The 26,426-nt window shown below is 36.6% G+C and overlaps 1 protein-coding gene across 1 annotated transcript in view; it reads right to left on the bottom strand.

Moving 5' to 3' along the window:
• Nucleotides 1–26,426, bottom strand: part of LOC106465760 (CCR4-NOT transcription complex subunit 6-like) — a 101,976-nt gene that overhangs the window by 67,260 nt on the left and 8,290 nt on the right. The window contains exons 3-4 of the mRNA XM_013925994.2: nt 10,243–10,506; nt 2,324–2,422 (exon numbers count right to left, since the gene is read on the bottom strand). Of these exons, the coding sequence (XP_013781448.2) occupies nt 2,324–2,422; nt 10,243–10,506 (363 nt within the window). The remainder of the gene's footprint in view (nt 1–2,323; nt 2,423–10,242; nt 10,507–26,426) is intronic.

Here is a 26,426-nt window from a genome sequence, read left to right as displayed (position 1 = left end):
CCACGAGACCTACAATACAACCCACAAAGTCTAGGAAAAGGTGCAGTACAGCATAAAGAAGTTGTAGTGCATTGAAAACACAGTGAATGATAAAATAATGTGAAGTATTCTTGCTTTTCCACTATTTATATGTGGTTGCAAAATTAAAATAACAAAGAAAAAAGAACATAGAAAGAGTTCAAGAGACACACTAAGTACCATGAATCTATGAAATTTTACTATAAATAGAGAGAGTGAAAGATGAATCTGTTGTTAAAATTCCATTTTTTTCTTGTCAACAGACATAAGAGATGAACAAGTGGATTTGGGTAGTAACAAGAAAAAGCTTTAATGAAAATCAGAAACAATGTGAAGATTAAAAAAAATAGTAAAATTGATTTCAAAATAAACTCAAAAACAGCAAATTTCATTCAAGTGCTACACTAAAGCAAATGATGAAAAATAATTATGTTTTTTTCTAGTGTTATCAAACATAATATCAAATATTTTAACAGATGGTGAGCACACAGAAAGTATGTATTATTTCTTAGCGGATCTTACATTAACTGTAAATATTTTTTGATAGTGTAATTGTAACAACTCCTTTTTTCAATATTACACTTCTTGGTAGATCACTATTGACAGATATAATGTAAAAATATGTATGTTAGTCTGTCTTTACAAAGAATATTTATTTCTAGTAGTTCTCATTTCCTTATCCAGCCAGTCACTAGAGTATGTCTAGCATTTCCTTATCCATTAAACATTTTCCATTTGACTGACTAAGAGGAACAGCTGTTCCAACAGTACACCTATACTTGAATTTACTTCTGCAGTTTTCTAAGTTCTATTTGATAATACTAAAATTACATGTAATAAAACCATCACCATTAGCAGTTTAGTTTTTTCTTCCCTTTTACATTTTTCACCACTTCGATTAGATAAAAACTATTTCTATCAGAGTAAAACAAAAATGTGTTAAAAACACAAAGTGAAAATCAATATATATTTTACTATATTCCAGTAATTTCTTAGATTCCATAAGTTGTATAATATTTCCATAAAAATAATGTAAAGATATGAAAACACAAGTTAAAGAATGTGACATTTAGCTTGAAGCAAGATTTTACATTGTTTCACCATGCATTTGCAAATATTATGTTTTACACTGCACATAAATGAATATACCTGTGTTAACCTGTTTCTAAAATTTATTTAGAGCTAGATTTTCTCTTCAGTCTTGTAATTCGTACACTCAACAAGTCACATCATGCTAAGAATGTTTTTCAAACTATTTTACTAATTTAATAAAGATGGTGATCTTAAATACATCAATATTCCAAAGCTTCTGATATCATAAAAAAACTTGTATTATAAATTCATCAATTTTAACTTTTATATCACAATATCTGCTCTGTATACACACTTACATATTTCAAAAGTTAGGAAAGACGAACACAACTTAACATAAAGTTAATTTCTGAAATTATTTTCAAAGCCCCCTTCTCTACAAAATGTGCACCTTATTCTATTAATGCCGACATTGTATTACAAGAGTAACTGTACACAAATGATCATAGTAATTCCAAGAATTAAAAAAGTATTTTTTGTAAGGTATTTTCATTACTTACATTTTTAACAATGGTAGTAATGAATATGTCAACCTGCTCCTGTTTAAGTTTGATTCCAACAACTATAATAGTTTCATCATATGGTATATTTTTGAAGTTAAGTTTGTTTTCAGCAAGTATTTACCTCTTCTATTACATTGTGTTTTATAGATACTATTAGCATCTTGAATTTCCATGGCTCATAATAAAATTCAAAACATTCCAATGATATATTTGGTGCCCTCTATAGAATACTTGCACTGCAATGACATCAACAAACAGCTTATGAGGATCCTCTACAAACACTGCTTATGGTTTCTCAGTAAAACTTTGCAATAAAAACCCCAGCAAATAACAGTTGAATCTACCATTTATGTGACTTTAAGAAGAGGAAATAAAGCTTTCTCTTTTCAAACTATTTTTTACAATTTCTCATTGATAATCTGTTTCACATTTTTTAAAAGCTTAGAAAAATATCTTTTGATATTTTCTCTAAAAGTTTTACTGAAATAAAATTATTACTGATAACATGTTGTCTAAATCAGCATTTGAAGAAGACACGCATAAAAATAAGGTCTTGATAAAGTAACTAGTCCTTTTTGTGTTAGAATATGGTCTTTGCATTGTGTACTACATATATGTAAGCTAAAAATAAAGCCCCAATAACTAATTTGTTTACTGATGCTTTCTCTTCCTATAAGCATAAGACCAGAAACAAAATTTTGTGTACTTACCAGGAAGATTGTCAAGAAGAAAGGCTAGAAGTTCTTGTGTACCATTAGGTTTAGTGTACTTGGTATATAATTCATGAGACAAGGGATTGCCTTTTAAACCTATTGAAGGTATAAACAAACAATCATTACTTTCAAAATTATGTAAACAGCCATAGTAAGAAACTCGTATTTAGGCACTTTAACACTACATTTTTTTTTGTTGTTTATAAATTGTTATGTTTGTTCATTAAATATTTTTCATATCACAGTTTTTTTTTATAATTAGGATACATACAAGCAGTTGTGAATAATCATAAAAAATAAAATGAAATTTGATAATTGTAAGAACAAAGATTTAACAAAACAGAACAATAATCTTTAATATTATGATGTGATCCTAACTTCAACAAATATGTAACTCGAATATGAATAATTACAGCTCAATCCAAGTGAAAAGTAACAAATGATTTTTTTGTTTTATCTAGGAGGTACAAAAAGCATTATGTAAGCCCAGTTAGGCTCAGTAATTCATCATGAAATATATATACTTTTAAAGAGATTTTCTACACTCACCTAAAATACTTTAACTGACTGTCTATTTAACATAATACCATAAAAAGTGTCATTCAACTGTAGGCCATTTGTCAAGAAATATCATCTGATAATAGCTCGCAGACATTTGCAGGGAATGACAGTAATAAATACAAAATTCCAGTTCAACCAAAAGATCACATTGAAATACAGCCAAATAAAATGATTAAAGCCACAGTTAATCTCTAAGAATCAATTTCAAATAATTCAATCATGGTGAACTGTTGCATAATCATTTTAGAAGAGCTCTTGTCCACCAGAGTATAAATACAGTATTGGGTAAACATGATTAGTAACAATGTTCAGGTGCACACTGGCTGTTATTTTGTCTTTCTAAAAGAAACAAGAGCTCAGTCCTGGCCCCAAGAACATTCCACACACTATAACATCACTCCCAGCAAGATGTACAGTATCTCAGAACAATGCTAGAAAAGTCAGTGCCTTATAAGATATTCTTAATATTTTTACTCTGTTATCAGCACAGAAAAATTGGCATGCAACTCATCAGACCATTATACACAGCTTGTGCTTATATTACTCACCTCTCACAGAGAAACCTATCTTCCCTGAGCATCTGCCTTTGAGGTTTGCAACTCCCACCTAAACTTGTGAGATTTCTCGTGATTTGCACAAGTGCATAATGACGTTATTATGCAGCAAAATCCCTCCACCAATAGCAGGGCAGCACAACCTCCCTGCACACTAGCTCCCTCTATGCTTTTGCACCCATGTTCTTCATTATGTGATGAGGCAAAGAAACTAACTTTCACCAGAAGTGGGGAGGAAGGGTGGGAAGAGGTGAGCATCTATCGTAAATACATTTTCAGGTAAGGAAAATGTTAACTTCCAAGACAATACACACCTCTTCACACAGAAAGCTAGAATTCTACATTGATATAGTGGGGGGAACAGTGTAAAAGTTTCCTGCATGAGCTCCCTTCAGAAAGCACCTGAAGGAAACCCATGGAGTATGAAGCCCAATATCAGGGGTTCCAAATCTCATCAGGAAGAAGTAAACAAGTCCCATGTGTCACAGGTATGGGTGGAATAAGAACATGGCCATTCGCGTACTTGAACACAAGAGGTTGGAGAGCCAATATGTGTATTATGGTTAAGGTGCATTCAGACCATACCAAGTGCTCACTTCAACTCTACCATCAGACTTCTTGGACTGACACAAGCTGCGGGAGGAGTGCACAGAACATATTCCATAAATTGTAGAACTTTTGTATATGCACTGATTCAAGAGAACAGTCATCTGCAGCAGGAAAAGGGAATAATTTATTAGGAAGTGCTCAACTCGACTCAACAGGAGATGACTGCAGGTAGTCAGTGGGTCAACATCAGTCCAAAAACAGGCAGCATCAGATATGTGTCTTCTGGTCCGCAGTAGCAGGAGGGTCCCAACCATCTTCACCTCATGACCAGGAAGTAGAAGGGAAAAGCAACTTCCATTTCAACAACCCAGGAATGGCACTTGTGTGCAGACCCAGTACACAACAAACACCAGACACCCAGAAGTCCAACATCTGGGCAATAGTAGGAATGAGGAATGCAAACATGGTGGGTCAACTCTGGTCCAAAACCAGGCAACATTTGGAATTTTTCATCAGGTCCACAGTAGGAAGAAGATCCTATGAACCATATATGTGAGGACTTATGTTCACAAATCCTACACCAATCCAACACCAGACAACTGGTAACCAATATTCAGGTGGTGGTAGGATGGGGGAATGCAAACATGGTGGGTAAACTCCATTCCAAACCAGGCAGTGTCAGGAATTTTTGTCTGGTCCACATGTGATAAATGATGTTGGCTGGTGCAATGCTGATCCAATACCAGACAATCCAGGAACTAACATCCGGGCAGCAGCAAGATGGAGGACACTGGTGTGTTATGAGCATAATCAAGAGATGGATTACCCGTACTACACTGATGGTGTCACTACCACCCCACTTCCCTCCACATCATTTGTTCAGCCCCCAGTTATTAGGTGAGGGTTCTTCATGGTCCATTACCCTAGTGGCTAGGAACTGGTGAGTGATATGGGTCTCCGTTGCTCCACTCAATGAAAAAAGGGGGAGACCTGGAGAAAATACCCAGATCCCACTGGACACCTGTTGGAAAAGTCTTTTACTGTAAACAATGCAAAAGGTGGCTGCGTATATCTATTTCAAAAATCCAGCAAGCATAAGTCGGAGAAGCAGATGGAACACCCCCTGATACTGGCTTTTTTCATGATAGTCTAGAGAGTAGATATGATCTGGATTAGACAGTAGACAGATAACAGAATATACCACAAGGATACCTTAAATGGTCTTGAGAATCACCTCATTTCAACAGTGGGCATATATGGAGCCATGGTGGATGGTACAAGCTCTTTCCATTATCCTGGGTTGATACGGACCTTTGGGAAATAAATGTACCCTAGGAGGCAAATGGTAAAAAACCAAGGAGGAGTGACTCACCTGTCTAAAGATGGTGAGAATATTGTAGGATGGCAAACATGGGCAGGCAGTGACCCCCAGGAGACAAGACAGTCAGATGATGAAGAGAATGGGCTATGAAGTTATGCGAGGTAGTCCACATGCCAGCATGAATGATGTTGTCCAGCAGTGCTAGGAAACAAGTGATGAGAGAATGAGAGAGTTGACGAATCTGATGGTTAGCAACCTCTAAAGAGGGGGAACTACACAATGTAACAGACATACTAATAAAGGCAGAAAGAGATTGTACCTGCAGGAGGAGAAATCCCAAGGAATGAAAAGTAGAAGACAGAAATCTGAAAGTGAGAAGTATGAACCAAAAAAACAAACAGCATAAACAGGGAAGAAATGTCTGTCTGGATCCTAATTAGCACAGAAGAGTGAAACAGAAGGATAGGAGAGAGGAGAAGGGTAAAGATCTCCTCACCAAGTGACTGAAAACTGAGGGAAGAAGGATTGGACAGGAGAAAAAAGAATAACAGGATGATGGAAAAGGTATAGGAGGAGTCACTAGCATAAATACCAGAACAACTGCAACCACATGCAAGAAGTTAAAGAAATACAGCTGAAAAGCAGGCAGTAGAAGTTACAGGTTGTCAATGGTGTGAACTGGCACTGGTAAGAGCATGCAGGAGGACACTGCAGTCAGACACAGGGAACAGGGAAGTGTGTGTATGGATAAGGAAGGATCTGAAAAAGGTGGAGAGAAAAGGGAAGAAAACACCCTGTAGTATCGAGCAGGCAAAATGGTGAAGACAAAGCTGTCCAATAATTGACAAAAACAGAGACAATTGAACCTTGTAGAACAGCCTGGAAAAGGGAAGAGAGATGTCCAATGGTAGAATAATTAGGAGTAAAGTAGTGACAGACAGCACCCCAAACACATGATAGAAGGACTAGGAAGCATGAAGTCCAGAAAGGAAAAGGATCATCAGATGGTAAAGTCTAGTTCCAGAGCCAATAAATCAGACTAAACCAAATGTGAAGGTATACAGACAAGATCCAGAACATAAATAGATAGTAGATTTAGAAGTAATACAGTGTATAATTGGCAGGGGAAGATGGAGTTAGGTTGACAGGTGGCAGAGAACAAAGGTTAAGTTAGTCATAGGGTACCATAAGGAGGAAATGACAAGGAGTGCTTCTGGGCAAGGCCAGAATCCAAGGTAAAGTCCAGAAAGGTGGATGAGCATTATGACAAGTAATAGACCAGACCAGGCAGAAGACAGCAACAGCCAAGGCTGAGGACTGGAAAACAGATGATCAGAAGAGAGAAAGCATGAAAATGAGAGAGTTGGCTAGACAACAATGAGTACAGTCCTCAAAAGAGAACCCCAATGGAAATAGAGGGAGAAGTAACATACTGCAGACAGATCAGGGACCGGTCAAGAGAGGCAGTCAGCAATCCTGTCATAATATCCGTTACATGGCAGGTGAGAAAACCAACCCACCGAGAATTAGCCCAAGACATAAGGTTCAGAGTTTGGAAGCAAGAGATTCTGGATCAGTTTACTTAATGGTGATTAATTTAGAAAAAACCAATGTGTAGTTGGAATGAAAAATAACAAAATGATTCATTAGGGGTGATAATAATAATATAATGCCTAACAATGTATCAGAAGTTCAAATGCATGGATATGGAGAGAGGATTCGTCCTGGGTGCATGTCTAGATGTAAAATAGATGATCAACAGGGGGAAGCACAGGTAAAGAGTTGTAGGTCCAGACTGAGTGGAGATAAAGGAACACTGATGGTGACAGGAGATCGGTCCAGGCACCCATACAAATATTAGAATGGAGAAAAAGACAGGAGAACCACTGAGGTCAAAGAATCCTGTGAAGCATTCCACTGGTCACGCAAGGATCAACTGAGGAGGTGTATATGCATGTGACCCAAAAAGATAAGCAGTCCCCATGAAGCCATGGTTGCCAAACACAAAACCTCACATGGAGAATGAATAGGATAGGTTTGAATTATAATGACAGCAAGGTCCAATGCACACAGGCAGAGGGGAGAAGGCTGATCCCAACCAAAAATGAGTTGAAAAATACCTCCTCGGTGAATGAGATAATAATTGAGAGTAAGGAATTAGTGATGAACACAGCCTCAAAGAGATGTTTGATACAGATGGGAGCAGAAAGAGAAAAGGAAACAAGAAGGCTGAAAGGAGGATGGTAAAGGAAGTGGAGAGAAAGTCTGTGGGTAAAGAAGTAGAGAAACACTTGAGTGGATGGAAAAGTGTGACTGCAGGAGCTCAAACTATGACAGCCAGGCACCAATAGGACCTGACATGAATGGAACATCACCAATGAGGTCAATGGAATTTATACCAGCAGAAGAGGAAGTTGGGAATATAAAAGACAGGAAACTAAGGACAAAGAAGAGATACACTGGTGGAAGGTTGGGGGGGGGCGAACGATGGAAACAACTTATGAAAGCAAGGACTTATCATGGGCAGCCTCAGCCCATGATAAAATCAAATTAGGAATACCTCCAAACTTCAGGACAAAGAAAGGGGCTAGGCAAAGGGTTCTAAGAATAGAAGAAAGAAATCAAACTTGGAATATGTGAGTACCAATAGCCCTAATCTATACACAACAAGAAAGCAAGTGAGCAGGAAAGGTAGAAGAGGAACAGCCATAGTGGAGAGGTCAAAGGAATGAGAATCACCTGCAAAATTATCTGGGGCATGATGGAGTGCCGTAGATTTGAGGTGTAGAGAGGAGAGATCAAGAAGTGTGTTAAGAAGGATCAGAGAAAGACGGGAGTATAGAGGGCTGAAGGTGAAACTGACACCAATAGTCCACCCTCCCCCAAAGGCAAAAGCAGTTTCAAACTGGATGAAGAATGGTGAAAAAAGAATCAGATAGATAGAAAGGAAGAGGCTTAATGTCATGAAAATGGAAGTGGTCCAGGAATGGTAAATGATATGAGTTAGGGTTAGGATTAAGAAGAAAAGAACAAGCAGAAGAATGTAACACAAGAAAAAGAAAAGGAACAGTGCTTACCTGATAAATCAAGACTGAAGAACAGAGAGAAAAAAAGGTTCCAATGCCTAAACAGGTGAAGAAACAATCAAATTTGTCCTCCTCATTCACCCCACAAATGAGGGGAAGGAACACCCGATGAATGGACTGAGCTGAAGTACCTGACAGCATAAGGGAATCCACTATCCTATCCACAATGGTCACCACATCATCCCTAGAGAATGTGCCTCCACAACCCATCATTATGACACAACCTGTGTGAGAAAATTAGTCACTCACACAAGTAGTAGAACATGGTAAGTGAACTAATGTTCATAGTTTGAAGAAAAAAAGAAGGAAATTAAGTTCATTCAACATTGCAAGTCTTGTTAAACTGACAGAGAAAAAACACATTTGATGTGCTTAGTGCTGATGAATAGAAGAAGACCAAGAGTGCAAAAGTATAGAGGGGGTTAGTGCACATGGAGGTTTTGTTGCCCTCCTATTGGTGGAGGGGTTTTGATGTATAATAACATCATAATGCAGTAGCTCAAATCATGAGAAATCTTGTGAGTTTAGGTGGGAGTTGCCTAAAGGCTAGTAGCATATAAATCTCTAAGGTAGACATATGAGGAATATAGTTTTCTATGTGAACAGGTGTGTATTGTCTATAAAGGTGATGCTTGACAACACCCAACTGTAAGAATCAAGAAAAATGTAACCCAGAAATTATATGAACTAAAAGACTGTAAGGAAGAAGCAAGAGAAAACCTGAGAACATTGTGAACTCAAAGACTGTAAGATGCAGTTGGAGGGAAAAGGAGAATGATGTAAACTCTAAGATCACAAGTGTGAAGCAAGTAGAAAACCACAGATCAATGTGAACTTAAAGACTTTAGGGATAGATTTAGAAGATACCTGAGAATGATTTCAATTCAAGACTGAAAGAGCAAGAGCAAACCCAAGAACAACATGAGCTTTAATATTCTGAAAGTGAGGCAGAAGTAACTCAGAAATGAGAGGAATTTGCAAGCCATGACAAAGAAAAAAAAGAGAAAACCTGAAAACAATGTGAAGCAAAATGCTGTAAGGTAGAAAGATGTCAGCTTTACAATTGTGAAAATGAGATAAATGTAACTCAGGAATGATATGAACTCAAGACTGTAAGGATGAAGCAAGAAAAAAATCTAGAATCATGTGAACATCAAAACTGAAAAAGGTGAAGAAATCATCAATCAAAGATTAGTAGCATACTGACTACTCTTGATAAAATCTGAAGATCAATACTAATGGGAAGTTAAAAAATAACAAACAGTACCTGGCAAATTAAGTTATTATTTTACAACGACATTTAGCACCAGAAAAAAATTGCTGAACATCAGTACAAAGAAAAAAAAAGATCAAAATTAAATTCAATAATTTTTAATCTATTTTTATTTTTGTAACTATATCTAAATAGAGCATTGTCCACACTACAAATACTTTTTCACAAATACAAAAGTTGTTTGAAACAGATTGATATGAAAAATATTGTATTTACTATGTAGTTATTTTCAGTACTGAAAAAAATACTGTTATTTAAGAATATATTTATAATAATCAGACAATCTTTCCTATGTGTGGTAAAGTTAAACATTCAAAATCTTTCCATCTCACCTTATTTACAAACAAATTAAATGTATTTTTTGAAATTTTTCTTTACACTGCTTTCTTTAATGTTGTTAAAAGAGAGCATAATTATAACTTGTAGGAACTGCTTAGGTACTTTCATAACATATCAAACTTTTATTTATTAATATCACAAGTTAACACTATTGACTTAAAATAAAAACCTGAAATTTTTTTTTTCTAATTTATAGATATATGTGTAATCATATTATAGCTTAATTTCCTTACCAAGCTTATTAAGTTGGAAAAGCTTTCCCAGTTCATAAGGAAGGACTCTCAGAAAATTATTATTCAAAAGCAGTTCCCGAAGAAGTACAAGGTCTCCTAACTCAGCAGGAAGACCACGAAGTTTGTTGCAAGATAGGTCGAGGTGGATGAGGCAGGTCAGACGAGCAATGTCAGGAGGTATTCGAGACAGATTATTATCATTCAGGTACAGGGATGTCAGATGATTCATTCTCCACAAAGCTGGACTGAGATTTCTTATAGGTCCTATAAAGAAAAACAATGAAAGATTTGTTATTAGACACATTGAAAAAAATTGTGTAGTTATCAAGTGAATACATTCAGCTACAAACATATTCCTTGGTACTGACGTTTACTTAGAAGTGAGTAATTATTATCTATAATGCATGTGGAATCTTAGTTCAATAATTTTAGTGTATAGTTGTTAACCCAAATTCAGTGTAGCTGTTTTTTATTTCAGCATAACATGTACTGTTTATGAAATCTCTAGTACACACCACAGAATATGTATATACATGTAAAGAACTAATACATATCACAGAATATACATAATAATGTTACACAATAGAGAATATATTTAATATACATGTAATGTTTTTCTTATTTTAAAAATGGAAACTAAAAGAGAACTTCAAGATAAAATCAAGGAATTAAGTTCACAATAATGAAGTGATAAAGTTTATCCTGAATGTATCTTTCTCTTCTGATGAAGGAGACAGTCTGTCAGAGGAATCAGAAGTTGAGGAAGTTGATGCCTCTGTTGCAATACCTCTAACAGAATCAGTGTATAAAACAAGATGGTATCAGGTTGAACCAGCTCTTCTTGAAACTGTCTTATTGACAGATCAAGAAGTAGCTGGAAAGTCCTCACTGGATGAAGATGTATCAGTAGCACACAGGCCAGGTACATCTAGCCAAGTTACACCACCACAGAAAAAAGGCAGGGCTAATAAAAGTAGAGGAAAGGGTAGAGCTACAGTGTGTACTAGAACTGGCTTTTCACAGCAGAAACCTCTTGCTTGCAATGATACCTGGACCTCGGTGCAGATCACCAAGGAGGAGCAACTCAATATACTTCCATTCAACAGAGGTGAGCCTGTGTCCAGACAGGTCACCTCTTTAAATAAATTTATTGACTTCTTTTAAAATTTTATTTACCATAGAAACTTGTGAGTGAAACAACTCAGTATGCAAACCATAGTAGACACAGCAAGAAGATGGACCTCCAAAAAAAAAAGTAAAATGGAATGTCATTACTCTTGAAGAGATTTTAGCATACTTACGTTTGACTGTAGCTATCCTTCTTTTTCTGAATATTGGTTTTTACCTATCTTCCTTTTCAAAATCCTTGGTTTACTAACATCTTCTCTAGGGACAGGTTTTTATCTGTCCACACTAACTTACATTCCAATAACAATATAATGCTCTTCCTAGAACTGACCCTAACTATGATAAACTTTTTAAGGTTAGACCTAACATAGACCATCTGTTCAAGTCCTTTGTTTCCCACTACTCTCCTAACAGGGAACTAACTATAGATGAACAAATGTTGAGCACGGAATGTAGAATTGGTTTTCTCCAGAATCTACCAAAGAATTGATGAAAAAGATTTATCGCCTTTCCTGACTGCCATTGTCTTAGGTAAGAAGGACCTGTCTGAGTATAGGACACAGGTAGAATGATAAAGCATTGTTTGCATGTGCAGTGCAAACAACTTTGAACAGCGACATCTACAGGTCAGCAGCAACAAAAAATAAACCTCAAGGGAAAGGTGATACATGAGGCTACAGGCTAAAACAGATGTCAAGAAAGAGCATGTAACACCCCCTTAATATTAGGCAACTGAAACAGTCATTTGGGACAAAAGACATGAAATGACTTGAGGAGGCTGGAGAGCACTGGGGACTCAAAGAATTGCCATCTCGTCAAGTATCTAAAGGTAGCTGAGAAGGCTGCCTTATATAGGGCAATTGTGGAAGATGGGAAACCCTTGTCAAAGAGCCAGGTCAAAAACCAAGCTATGGTTGGCACATTTGGATAAAGTACATTCAAGCTTCTTACAATACACCATTGTCGATTGAGATATGTCCTTTGTGGGATGATGCAGAGACTGAGACAGGTACATGGCAAATTTAGAAGTTAAACCCCAATGCCATGCAAAGGACCACATAAACTCCATGCACAAAGCTTCAGCTGTGGGATGGATGGGGGGTAAAATGTCAAATCATTGCTGCCTCAATAGAGATGGACGAAGTGGAAGTGGTAAGCACTCCTGAAGGGCAAGGAGTTGAATGAATCATTGGTAAGACTCTGGGTGACAGATGAATCAATGGGTAGGCTTATAGGTGTAATCCAGTCCAGTACTGACTGAATGCATCTATTTCCAATGCTTGAGGATGAGGTACCAGAGACCAAAATGCTGGTAGATGAGTGGCAAAAGGCACTGATCATCGGTGTCCTGAACCGAGAGCAAATCCAACAAAAAACCCTTTGATGAAGCATGCATAATGTTGGGAGAATCTGGTTGGATCAAGACAATTGATCTGCCACCAAATCCATCACCCCCAGATCAAGGCAAGCTAGTAGGATATGGGAGTGGGCCCAATATAGAAGATCCTAGGTTTGAAAAGGAAGATACCTGGACCGATTGCCCCTTGATGGGAAATGTAAGACACCATCATAGAATTGTTGGAGAAAAGCATGACGACTTTGCCCCTCAATAATTCTAGACCTTGATGTGGAGGGAAGTGTTGCTGTCCGATCAGTGGCCCTGGAATACCTGAACATAGAGATATGTACCCTATCCCTGAAGTGAGGCATCCATGAAACGACAGATCTCTGGATAAGGTGACAGCAGAGGAACAGCAATCATAGTACTGTTTTGATCTAACCACCACTCCAGATATAAGATGTTGATCCTGAATAAGGAAACTGGGGAATCTAGTGGATCGCTGTTCATGATCAATTGGTCACATAAATACCATTGAAGGGATCTCATGTGTACCCATCCAAAAAAATGAGTGAATCGAGTGATGCACACATCCCCAAAAGAGAAAGAAGTATCCATGTAGCAGAAGAAGGAGGCAGGAGTAAAAGTCAGACAGCCTGTTCCATGGCATGGAACCAGATGGGAGTCGGCTGAGCTTCACTGAGATATGCGTTGAAAAAAACACCCAAATGGATGATATCATATGTTGGAGTGAGAAGAAATATCTCGACTCTGATAATAAATCTTGCTTTGGTTGCTTCAGAAAGCAGTATCTGGGTGGGACATTCTGCCAACTGACAATAAAAAGCCAACAGCAGCCATACGTTCATGTAATGTACAGGCCCAGTGAATGGAGATGATGAGAAATGGTTTGTACAAATTGTCAGTACACATATGGAGCCAATGCTAGTCCATAGGGCAGAGGCCTGAACTGCAGCACCAGACCCTTGTGCACAAAACTTGTCATCGGAACTTTATGTGCTCAAGAAAGGTACAGATTCAAAAGCAACTGTGGAAAAAAACCCAAAACATCACACACTTGATGTACCAACTGAATAAAAGGAGCTGGAAAAGGCAAATTGAGAATCTTTCCAGAATGTCCAGGATCACCCACAAGTGCTGCCTCAGAGCCCCCCCCCCAAAAAAAAACACCACAAGACAAAATGTATGGCTCCATATCAGTGTGGATAAGGTCACAGACAGCCTCAACCATGAGTGACCCCCCAGCCAATTCATAAACAATGCCAGGTACCTTAATCTGGGAATTCATGCCATAACTCGGTTTGCCAAGTAAAAAGGTTTTTTTTTTATGTAAAAATCAATTAAGTAACACAAAGAATGCTCAAAGTATCTCCAATGATCGTACTACAAAGAAACCCATTAGCGAGTGCTTTGTTTAGAGAAAGTGACAATATTATTTGAAGGAGGTATTTATATACAGTACCAATATAGGTGGAGAGTGTCAGAAGATAGATACTGGCAAGAGCAATTAAGTTGGGAATAAAAGACTGGAGCAAGCACAAAAAAATCAGACCAATGCTCAGATGGGCAAAGAAAAAGAAACTAGTAGTTGAGTAATAGCTGTAGTGTGAGAGGAAGTATGTTTTAGAAATACATTAAAAAAAATTTTTTTTTTCTTTTTGCAAGTTCTCAAATAACAATGTTCAAATGATGTATATCATCTGAAATCAAGGGTGGTTTGAAAATTACATAAAACAACGTGAAAAGATAATAGAAAAATTTAAACCATGTGAGAATAAAGCAGTGGTTTAAAAAGGTAAGACTGAAGCATATATTTGTTTTTTTTCTTCAGCTTGTATGGGTTGTAGGAGGTGTGATGTACTAATTGATCAATAAGCCCTTCAATTAACAAACACAACAAATCACCCAGCTCGAATCACAAGTACAATACAAGGGTATATTAAATTCTGAAGTACATATAGCGTAGTCCGGCAAACCTTTTGAGAAAAATTCATTGTAAAAAACACTGGATTAAATACTAAAATTTTATTTTCTGGACAATTCTCACACACATTACTCATATATTAACAACAGAACTGATCGTTTAGTAGAATTTGCTCACTGAATAATCTTCATACTCATTCATTGATTACATTTAACTGATTGATTATTCCCAAGTGAGACTTAGGTAGTTGGAATATTTGAAAATAGTAATAATTGGAAACACTAATAGAGTTGCGATATAAGTGGTATTTGATAATTGGTTAATCAATTCTCAACCCATGAATCACAAGAGCTGAACAAACTTATAAAAAAATAACTCATAAGGCTACAATTAGATACAGCACAGATAGCCCATTATGTATAGGGACTGCACAATCAGTAAAATGTATAACTGGTTAACCATGGCTCATTAACCAAACCGTAACTAGTTTTTACTTTCATAATTTACACAATATATCTTATATCTAGCTTACTTTCAAAATTCTCCAGTTTTTCTTTCAACATAACTTCCAGTTTGATTGATTACCACAATATACCACAAATATAATTTGCACAGTGGTGCACTAATTTGTAGGGAGCATATTAAAACCAGTTTCAATTTTTGAACCATCATTTTGAACCAAATCTTATCAAATGAAACTGACCTCTATATGGTAATATCTGTTTTACTTATTGCTCACAACATATCAGTTAGTTTTTTAATAGTCTTTGTATTTTGTTATGGTGTTATCATAAAGTGAGGAAATAATTTCAATTTGTCACATTAACATGCATATGGAAGACATGAAGTTATGCCATCTACCTAAACATCATGTTTATGTGTGTTTGTTTGTTTGATTGAATGTTTGTTTATGTGTGTACAATAAAGAGAGTGAAAGACTATAAAATAAACATAAGAATAATAATACAACTATCTTTTTTCTATTTTTTGTGTCGTGTTCATGTTCAAATGAATATGTAATTGACTACATCAAATGACAATTTTGAGAGATCAAATGCCAGCACTTTTGTATTCTGAAATCATTATTATGGTTACAAATAAAATGTTGATTCAGATAATTTATCTAAAACTATACTCATTCATGCTGTGAATAGTATAAAACATTTATTAGTGCTGAACATATAGTGTATAGTAGATAAAAATCTTGATGCTTGTAGTATTCTATCAAGGAAGTTTGCCTTTTCAGCATGGTTAGGCTTGCCAGTTCTTTAGAGGTAACACTTACACTTTTCAGACATATATGCATGTAGTTTTGCATATTAGAGGTTCCACATGAACTAGATTTAGCCCTTTTCTTATCTTCACTTATTTGGAAGAATTTCCAAATGTTTGACATGTATTTTTTCTCCATACTTATGTTTACTGCCTTCTAGTTACTCTGTAGACTAAAGTACGCATCATTAACTCATTGCATGTATTCACTGTAATGTCTAGACTACAACCCAAACAATAGGCAAAGCTCTGCAATGTTTCTTTAAATTCCTCACCAGGTTACAATCTTGTGCACATGCATACCTTGCAACCCAGCATTGCACCAAAAATCAAGTAATGAAATCATACTGTGTAAAGTACGGTAGCTCCGGAAATGAAAGTGGCTACAAACAGATATATTGGCAGAAAAGGATATAATTTATGAGAAAATATTGTCAAAAATTATGAAATTTAAACTATGTTTCTAATATGTCATTACTCTACAGATCTAAGTAATTAACGATTAATTGGTTAGCAATTTTGTAACAAAAAAATCTAACCGCTAACAGTTAATCCTTTAATCATGAAGGCCCTAATTATCTAGCTTTGTGCTTGACAACAAATAAATATAATAGCAATATTCTGATTGTGTAGATAGTTGAAATAATAAAAAATTGTAATAATCAGAAACCCTAATTTTTAGTTGATTGTTTTCATGGCAACTGATTCAATAATAATTTTGATTAACCGACTGATGAAAGAACTGGAAACAGTAATAATCAGAAACATTAATTACAAGTGGTTGGTTATTTTTGAGTCATTATACTAATTTATTAAGTTGACAAATTTTGAACTAATTTAAAATAACACTGAAAAATCATAATGACAATGGACAGCTGGAATAATTAAAAACAGTAGTAATTGGCAATTCTAACACCTATTTGTTATTTTTCATGCCATTAATCAATTTAATTGTAATTTCAATTAATCTGTTATTTTACATGACACTAATCAAAGTAATTTGTGCAAATAGGTAACTGATTATACCAATTAATTTAGATGATGTGCTTCTTTTAATGTGAAAGCCTTTCTTCCAAGAAAATAGTGTTCTTTTTTGTTCAAAATATTATGATAAACAATGAAGTTTTCTCTACCTCAGTAATGCCAAAAAATACAGGAATGTTAAGTAACTATTCAATAAAGTTAGCAAAACAGCTTGTTTTAGCAAGATAATTCAAATGGATTGAAAAGCTTTCTATAGTCAAATATCAAATTACAAATAGACAAAAAAATATCTTGGGTATGCAAAAACATTGTCTAAAACACCTATACAATAATTATGAAATGTTTATATGTATACAAATATATATATATATATATATATATATATATATACTTGATTTTTAGTCACAGCATGGCGACTCAAAGAACGCCTCTGAGTTTTCTTTTCATGCACAAGCTTTTAGCTCACAGCTCCGTCATCTGTTGACCAATTTCAGAAGTAATTATAGTTTTGAGCTCAGGAGGTCAAACCCTTTCGAGTGATGTATTTGTCCAAGATCTCATAGATTAATTTACTCTAATACTGCTTAAAAGAATTTCAATTTAAGGGTAGGCTGGTATAGATCCTGATGAATAATAAAACTGAATTGGGTATACATGCGCTCCATGCTTGGTCTTGCTGGTGCACAAAAATATAGCTAATAAAAAGGTCTCATGTATTAATTTACTCTAATCCTGCCTAGAAGAATTTCAAGTGCCATGGCTATTGAGTATTCCCTCTTGTTTAACTTCAACAACTTTTTACAAAATGGCTTGAAAATTTACATGGAGACTCTTTAAACCCTACAGAATACATACAAAAAAATTATTTTTGAAACAGTCGAACCTAAATCAAGAGAGCAGGGTGAAGTGAGGATTACAAACAAAGTTTAGCCTATGTAAGGTAAAAGTATAAAGCATCATATCTTACAGCCTGACTGAGTCCTTAGTCCAGTGAACAGGTATATACACTGTCTTTATACTGAGTGTTTTGCTAATGATTGCTTATTTTGTTTATCACTTTTTTCCCAGTCTCTATTTGATTTAGTATAGTCTCAGTAAGTAAGCATTTTTAGTATCACTCCATAATTCCTTATTTTGAATGAATTTCCTGTTTAGTGGACTCATCTGGTGAAGCTCTTATTAAAGTTAATTTAGTTCATCTGAATATACCACAATAGTAAACATGTAACATGTAAAAAATAATTACTATGGTAAACATTTAAAAATGCTTAATATTTCCATTATATCTAAGTAATATAAATTGATATAATTACACCTGATTACACTTATAAACAAAATATAATACAGTTTGTTCAGGATGGCAGCTTGTGCACTAAAATCTATGTATGAGCTTGTAATATTAACCAAAGTCCATGTTTATGCTACTAACAATATGATGGAATAAACCAAATAAGAATTATATTGTTCAATATTTCTTTTTAAACTTGATTTCTTGTAAGAATAAAGATAAGTGAAATAAAAGAATGAAATATGTCACAAATAAAATAATTCATTAATTTAAATGACATAGCAAAAAAGGATGTTTCAAACTATTTACAAGGTATTTTAATATAATTACCTTTCCTGTTTCAAACGTTCAGTGATCACACATTATTTTTTATTGAAATATTAGTTTTGTAACACATTTCTATTGTATCAATGTTATTATTATTTATTTATTTAATGTTAAAAACACATTTCAATTGGAATAGCACACACCAGAAAGACAGATTTACTATATTATCAGGCAGTCAGGCAGTGATGCCTATGTACGGATGATTCCGATTCTCGTTTTTCTTTCTTTCTGTAACTCATAAATCACAGTGTACCTATGACCAGTGAGGAGGAATGGTGGGAAGTGTGAGTAGAGGTAAGTACCTATCAGAAATACATTTTCAGTATAGGAAAATTATAAATTCCAATACTTTACCTTACCTACTCTCACATAAATAGCTAGAATCCCACACTGAATAGGTGTAGGGAAGAAAAGAATAATCTTTCGAAAAGCATCTGATGTGGGAGACGGCATCACGTTTCAACCAGGTAGACTCTTCGGAGAAAGATGTGGTACATATGGGTGGAAAAACAGAGGGGCACATCCAAATGTTGTGGGTAAAAGTAATGGAAGTGCCCCCAGGTGTAGAATGGCTAGGGCATGACAGACTGCACCAAACCAATGATGCTGGGAACTGACATCCACGTGGGGTAGTAGGAGGATCATGCCATCTTCACGTCAAGTTTAAGAGACCAGAGGGGATCGCAAACCTCCTGACTCCTGAACAGGGCACATGTTAAGAATAGAAAATAATTATCAATCCAGGAACCTGACATCCAGTATCAAAAAGATGTCTACTACAGAGAAATCACCTCCCTCAACAGTGAAATTGACCGGAACCAACCCATGTGCAATAGCATCTTCGGAATAAGATACACTGAGAAAGAGCAAAACTGAAACAATCCCAAGTGCCTCCACTGTGACCCACAACACAGATGGAGTATAACTGAGAAAGGAAGACAGACATCTGTAATACACGCGTGAGGACTTATGTTGATTGGTTCTACTCTAAATCCAAAACCCAGCCACTGGGAACCAACATCCACATGGGGGTAGGATGAAGGATCCCAAAATAAAGGGTGAACTGCAATTTGACGTCTCACTCCTTTGGTTTTTGTATGCTTTATACTGGAGGATATCAGATCATCTACACCAGTAGAACACCACCTCCCTACTCTGTACTAAATGGTATTTCTGTATTGACTTTTTATTTCATTGATCCATACAGGAGGATGCCACCATGGTTCACCACCCAAGAGGTTTGGAACTGGAAAGGGGTAAGGACTCCTAAACTCCACTAAAAGAAAAGGGGATGAAACATAGTGGATAGTCTGAAAGATTGTTAACACCTGAGACAGTGCAATGGGTGACAACTAAATACTGTTTTTAAAAGCAGACTATACCGATTTATTCAATACAAGGTATGGCAGGGATGGGCAACTTTACCCATATAGTCCATGGGTGGTATGGTCCAGGACGGGCATATGTATGAAGCAATTCCATAGTGAGGATAACTTTCAAATGATCTTGTGAAATATTCCATCTCAACAGTGTGCATTGTGTGGCCATGGAACATAATAAGCAAGTTGACATGGCTGAACAGTGCAGATTTTAAAGGTTAAAGAATTCCTGGTCAGGCATTACTTGCCACAGATCTGGATCCAAACAATGAGTAATTACCATGAGAAGGAAAATAAGTCCTCTGAAAACAAAATTAAGGAAGAATAAATAATAACTTACCCAGTCAAAGTCCCAGGCGGAAGACACAAGCCTGAAGAGGAAGAAACTGGGATCCTATGCAAATAGTGAGAGTCGAATGTATTAGGATTAGTCCATGTGCCCAATTGATGAAGTTACTCCAGTGGACGACGAAGATGAGGTGCCAGAGAAAAGGTAAGGTATCAAATTTGATGAGAAGACACCAGGAACAAAGTAAGGGAGGAAAGGACAATGAAAGAGAGGAATAAGCTGAACCCAATTGGTGATGGTGGAAAGAGAAAATCACAAACAGAGGATGGTTGCCAAAGAATAAAGAGGTAGGAATGAGCACCACGGATGGAAGCTGTGCAGGCTATATAACTTCAAAGAGCATAAAGGTGGGAAATGGAAGAAAGGGAAATTGTCAAAAAGGAGACGTTACCCTCCCTAGCTGCTGAAGTTTGGGGCAGGAAAGAATGATCTGGATAAATGAGAAGATATGTAGGAGGATAAAGAGTATGTACAACATTGATGGCAAATAAATCAGACAGCTGATGTCCACAGGCTAAGAAGAGAAGGAAATAAGTAACAAGAGAAAGGTGAAACAAGGAACACCGGGAAAGTGGTTCAAATGGTGATAAAGTAAGAAAATGTAGGACCACATTAACGTCTCAGTCCAAAAGTCAGCTCATTGCAGATGAAAATAAATCCCGAAGGAACATATCAACAGGAAGAATGTAGGAGAAGTAAATACCCCATGATATCCGGAAAAACGAAAGGTGTGGGACAAAGCTTACTGAAAATCGGAAATCGAGGAGACAGAAAGAAACTCAGCAATACAAGGAACAGTGGGCTGATCAGCTGAAAACCCCTGGCCCATAGTCCAGCAGCAGAAAACGTTAAATTTATGTTGATAAAATTCATAGAGGAAGGGCAAATGGAATAGGCCAAAAACAAAGCTACACATCGGGAAAAGCCTGATTTCCTCACCAAGGACTGGATAAAACCAAGCATGAAGACAGAGGACAGGAAGAGTGGGATGAAACACCAATGACCATGGTTGCCGAATAAGGAAAGGAGATAGAGGAAGAAGTAGCAGAGAGGTAAGTTGTAGCTGGATAAGTAGAGGAAACCATTGCTGAGCCAGCCAGTAAGAAACAATCAGAAGAACTTGACACACAGTGGTATGGATGATCGAAATAACCTGGTGAAGAAGTTGAATGGGAGGATAAACATATACATATTTGTTGGTCCAATCCTGACTGAAAGCATCAATAGCCAGAGCAAGAGGATGAGGGACTGGAATACAAAACAGAGGTAGTTTGTGGTTAAGGGGTGTGGCAAAGGCATGGATGTGATGAGTTCCCCACTGGAAAACAAGAGGATCGAGAAACCACTCCATCGGATAGATTCTGTCTGGACAGGAAAGATGATAAGCAACAAGATTGAAAGCACCCGGAACATGACCCAGAAAAGATGATCCAAAATATGAAAACATAGGGATTGAGAACGGGAGCCATTTAGGTGATTGAGATAAGCAACCACTGTGGAATTGTCGGAATGAATCATTACCACACGATGTCTGGCCAGATGGAGGAAATGACCAAAGGCCTAATGTACAGCTAGAAGCTCCAGAGTGTTGATATGATACAACTTCTCGGCCACAAACCTGAAGCCTCCTGTTGATCGACCCATGCCTCATATCCCTAGAGAGAAACATCTATGAAAATATGTAAATCCGGATGAGTAGGAGGAAGTGGGATACCTGCCAATGTGTGAGTCCTGTTCAACCAACATTGCAGATCGTTGACTATGGTTGGAGAATGGGTAATAAGAGCCTGCAAAGGAACCCATGCAAGATTCCACTGGTCTTGAAGAGCCCAGTAAGAAGCTCACATATGAGCACAAACTAAGGGGATAAGTGCAACCATGGAAGATCACATCCCCATAAGCGACAGAACCTTATGCGCTGTAATAGAGGGAGCAGTAAGAACATGGTGAACTGAAAGCTACATCAAATAAAATCAAAGATGAAAAGGTTGAGCCCAACTGAGTTGGGTGTTGAAAAAAAAAACACCCAAATAGATCAGATATTGGGCAGGTTAAAGGAAATACTTCTTCAGTTTGATGAACCAGCCCACTCGAGCCACCTCCCGGTGCAGCTGAAGAGCATGATGGGCAGACTCTTGTTCGAAATGAGCTAAAAGCAGCCAGTCATCCACATAATAATAAAAATGCATCTTGAGAGCACAGAGATAACGAGTAAAAGCTTGACCCAAACGATAAAAAACATATGAGGCTGAAACAAGCCTTGGGTTTAGTGTGCAAAACTGGTAATTCATTTCTAACTGGATAAACCCAAGATATGGTCGTGACTGCTGAGCTATCGGGATATGTAAGCAAGCATTTGTGATGTTCACCTTGTTCATCCATAAACCTGGAGAAAAAGCACACCTAAGGGTGAGAAACAATTCCATGGTAAAATGGAGGAGATTGAGAAATTGATTCAGGCAGGACAAATCTATGACAGACCGCCAGTCTTCAGTTTTCTTGGTGACAACAAACAGCCTAGAATGAAAACCGGGAGAAAGATGATTCACAGGTTCGATGGCCTGTTGAGGCAGAAGGTCTTGAACCGTCTCTGACAGAGATGCTGGCTGATAATTGGATCCTGAGGAATTGTAGAACAAGTCCATTTGATAGAACCTGAAAAACCCACTAATCTGTGATGAAAGACTGCCAAAGGGGAACAAATTCACACTATCAAGCTCCCACCAGGTAGTCACCAGTACTGTTGGTGTAGTGTCAATCAATGTTGAAGAAAACGAGGAGATAAGGAACCCCTGGAAGAAGGAACAGGTAAGGTCTGAGAAGGACTAGGATGGAAAATAGGAATATGGTATTGTGGTGCTTCTGACTGTAATAAATGAGTTAACAAAGAAGTAAGTTTAGAGTGTTGATGCAGGGATTCTACGTGATTCCAAAGTGTCAGGAACATGAATCAAATACACACAGAAAAAAGGCTATACATAATTCCCTGAGGTAAGTGGGTGGTAAGCAAACCTGGGATGGGGCTGCACCATGACTCGGAAGATCCCAACAACAGAGAAACTACAGGTGTAAGGTGAGAGCTGAGGACGACAATGAGCCAATGTGGAGGTAATAACGAAGGTTGTTCCTCGAAAAGCCCTCAGGATTTCAGTGCATAGCCTTGGAAAGGAGATGTATGGTAGCTATATACCATAGGAGTGAAGTAAGGGTAAGATGAAGGTGTCAAAACTGGGCATGGATTAAATGTGCCAGAAAATAAGGGTGTAACCTCCAAAATGGCAAAACAGACCCCAACTGCTGAGAGTCTAGAAATGGACAGTCAGCTTGATGGTATGCCAAAGCAAACTGATCCGTAGCTAGTGGGGGGTGAGGCATGCTGGCACCCTCAACCAATTCAGAAGAAAAAATGCTCAGAATGAACTGTAATACCTGGGGAAGGTGGGAAGAAAAAGAACCATCATTCAACAAAGTAGGACAGGAGATCATAGGAAATTGGGAAAATAGAAAAACATCACATACCTGAGAAATCTAAAAATGCCATATTAGGCCTAGCTGATTCCACAGGTGGGGCATAGGAAGACACAGCAAACAACAGGGAAGGATATTGATAATTCTCTTAAGATTTTGTTTTCGTAAACAATATCGCTTAAAGGTTTCAATAAAACGTTGTTTTGAATATCCAAAAGATTAGGAAAGAGAACGTTAAACAAAGAGAAGAGCTACTAATGGTTTACTTTGCTAGCACGAACTATGCTTTCTTCAGATGCTTTTTTACCCATCTCAAAGAAACACCTAGGGGTCACTTTTATCCTCCTCAGCTATTCCGGAAATATAGAACCTCCCTCTCTCTGTTGTGCCCCCCATTGGCACAGCAGTATGTCTACGGACTTACAACGCTAGAAACCGGGTTTCGATACCCGTGGTGGGCAGAGCACAGATAGCCCTTTGTGTAGCTTTGTGCATAAATTCAAAACAAACTCTCTGTTGTACTAAATTATTAATGGGTGTAAGTAAGAACAAAGCTAGGAAGACAGAAAGAAAAAATTAGCTCGTATGATTAAACGATTTAGATATAACTATATCAACATACAGGTATTTTAATATTGTATATTTAATATAAAACCAAAACAAATACAAGTTTCTACTGTGGATACAAATAATAAAATATTACAATCCACGAACTCTTCTGTTGTTTCTCTTCTTTATTATTTTCTACCGGTTTCGTGATTTCAGCATTTAATGTGACAGACAATCTGAAACAAAAACGTTCAAATATCACTTTTCAACGAAACATAAGTAATCTGAATTAAATAGATATTTTTTCCAAATGTCCAAACGTAAATTACCATGATTACTTAATTCAAATAATTTAAAATATACTAAATATAAATTAACTTAAGTTTGTCAAATATACTTTCACTATATCATTTTTATTTGATTAAAACTTTAATTATACGTTCTCCTGTTATTACAGAAAAGCAGCCTGCTTCTTTAATAATTTAATAGTAAATATATCTACTTTAATGTCCTTTTGGGGATTCTTAGTACTAGATTTTACCGCTTCACAATTCCAACTAGCCTTACTCCACTGCTGTTACTCCTGCCCTCTAACCTATATCTATTTAAAGGTGGCGCCACTTTGAAGTAATTCAACCGATAAAAAATAATAAAAAAGAGAAAACAGAAGAGTTCGAGAACAGTAATGTTTGTTATATATATATATATATATATACACTAACCGCGACCCGCAAAACGTTTACGGTATTTTTCATGTTCTTCCCTTGAATATTCCTTATTCTATCGTTTTCACGCACGCCATTTAAGCTACACTTTTTTGTAGGCATTATATGTCATGTCGATAAATCCTGGTCTATTTGAAAAAATGTTACGCTGTCAGACAAACAGACTCACGTAGACGTAAAGTAAACACCTTATAAAAAATAAAGTAAAGTTTACAGAGTATGAAACAGTTAGTGTCCATTGTATGACACAGTTTTACAAGTTGAAGAAACTCTCAAAAACGAAGAATAAAACTCATAGTAAAGAAAAAGCTGCTAAAAGGTGTTTATGGCAGCCTATGAAACAAACTGAAGCAAAATTATTGCTAAGTAAAGCAAGGGTCAAGTTGTATTGAAGGCAAACTTAGCTGAAGATGCAGAAACGTCTGAACGTGTGTTCATAAAGCGAAAAGCATATAGTTTTGAACAAACTGCGCATTCGTATTTTAGACCAAAATATGTCGAGAAAACCTATAGAAATTGTATTTAATATAATGTTCACTTTTTCGGCAATTACACCATGTTAAATGTTGTTTGTGTAAAATGTTTTGAAAATAAAAAATTAAAGTTGAAATCGAAGCCAGTCATCAGGTAATGACAACGACATTGTGCCATCGTGTACGATACTCGTTGCATCGTAAAGTTTGACTAAGTAAAAACCAGGTAAGATGATTTGGAATTGAAAAGCCAATTTGTAAGTCAGACTTCTCGGACAAAGTCCTTTCTAACGATATGAAATTTGTAGCGTTTGATCGAGAAATTTGTGAGAAAAGTTCCAGACAGACAAATGCAAGTGTATTATTTATATAGCTATATATATTTTTTAATTTTTTGATATCATATTTTATTATAAAGATTCTTTTGTATTATTAGATTGGTATTAGGTCGTCAAGAAATCAATGTCGCGTTTTGGAAAACTTTCATTAATCACACCACAAAAAACGTACATCACGTATAATAGTTAACTATTAAACGCCTAAACGTCACGTTAGTGTAGCCTACATAATGTGTAAAGTTTAGTATACTCTAATCCCTTATCGTGATGGCACACGACGAGACGCACATTCGGTATCTAATGCTGTTTGAATACAAGGGAAACAATGCCCCTGTAGCCACAAAGAATATCAAAGAAGTTTATGGAAATGTTCTGAACGTTTGTAAGTGTCAACGATGGTTCAGAAAATTACGTTCAGGTGACTTTAGCCATAAAAACTGTGATGGCAGGGGCCGACATCTTGGAATTGATATTGATGCTCTGAAGACGGTTGTTGAGTCTAAACCAAGGCAACACACACTCGTGAAATGGCCATGAAATTGAATGTATTTTATGAAACAATACGTAAACATCTAAGGAACATGGGAAAACTCCTTAAAGAAGGTGTTTGGGTGCCTCAC

This window comes from Limulus polyphemus, unplaced genomic scaffold (genome assembly GCF_000517525.1).
Source record: "Limulus polyphemus unplaced genomic scaffold, Limulus_polyphemus-2.1.2 Scaffold2042, whole genome shotgun sequence".
Taxonomy (NCBI): Eukaryota; Metazoa; Arthropoda; class Merostomata; order Xiphosura; family Limulidae; genus Limulus; species Limulus polyphemus.
This window is presented reverse-complemented; position numbering and strand designations above follow the sequence as displayed.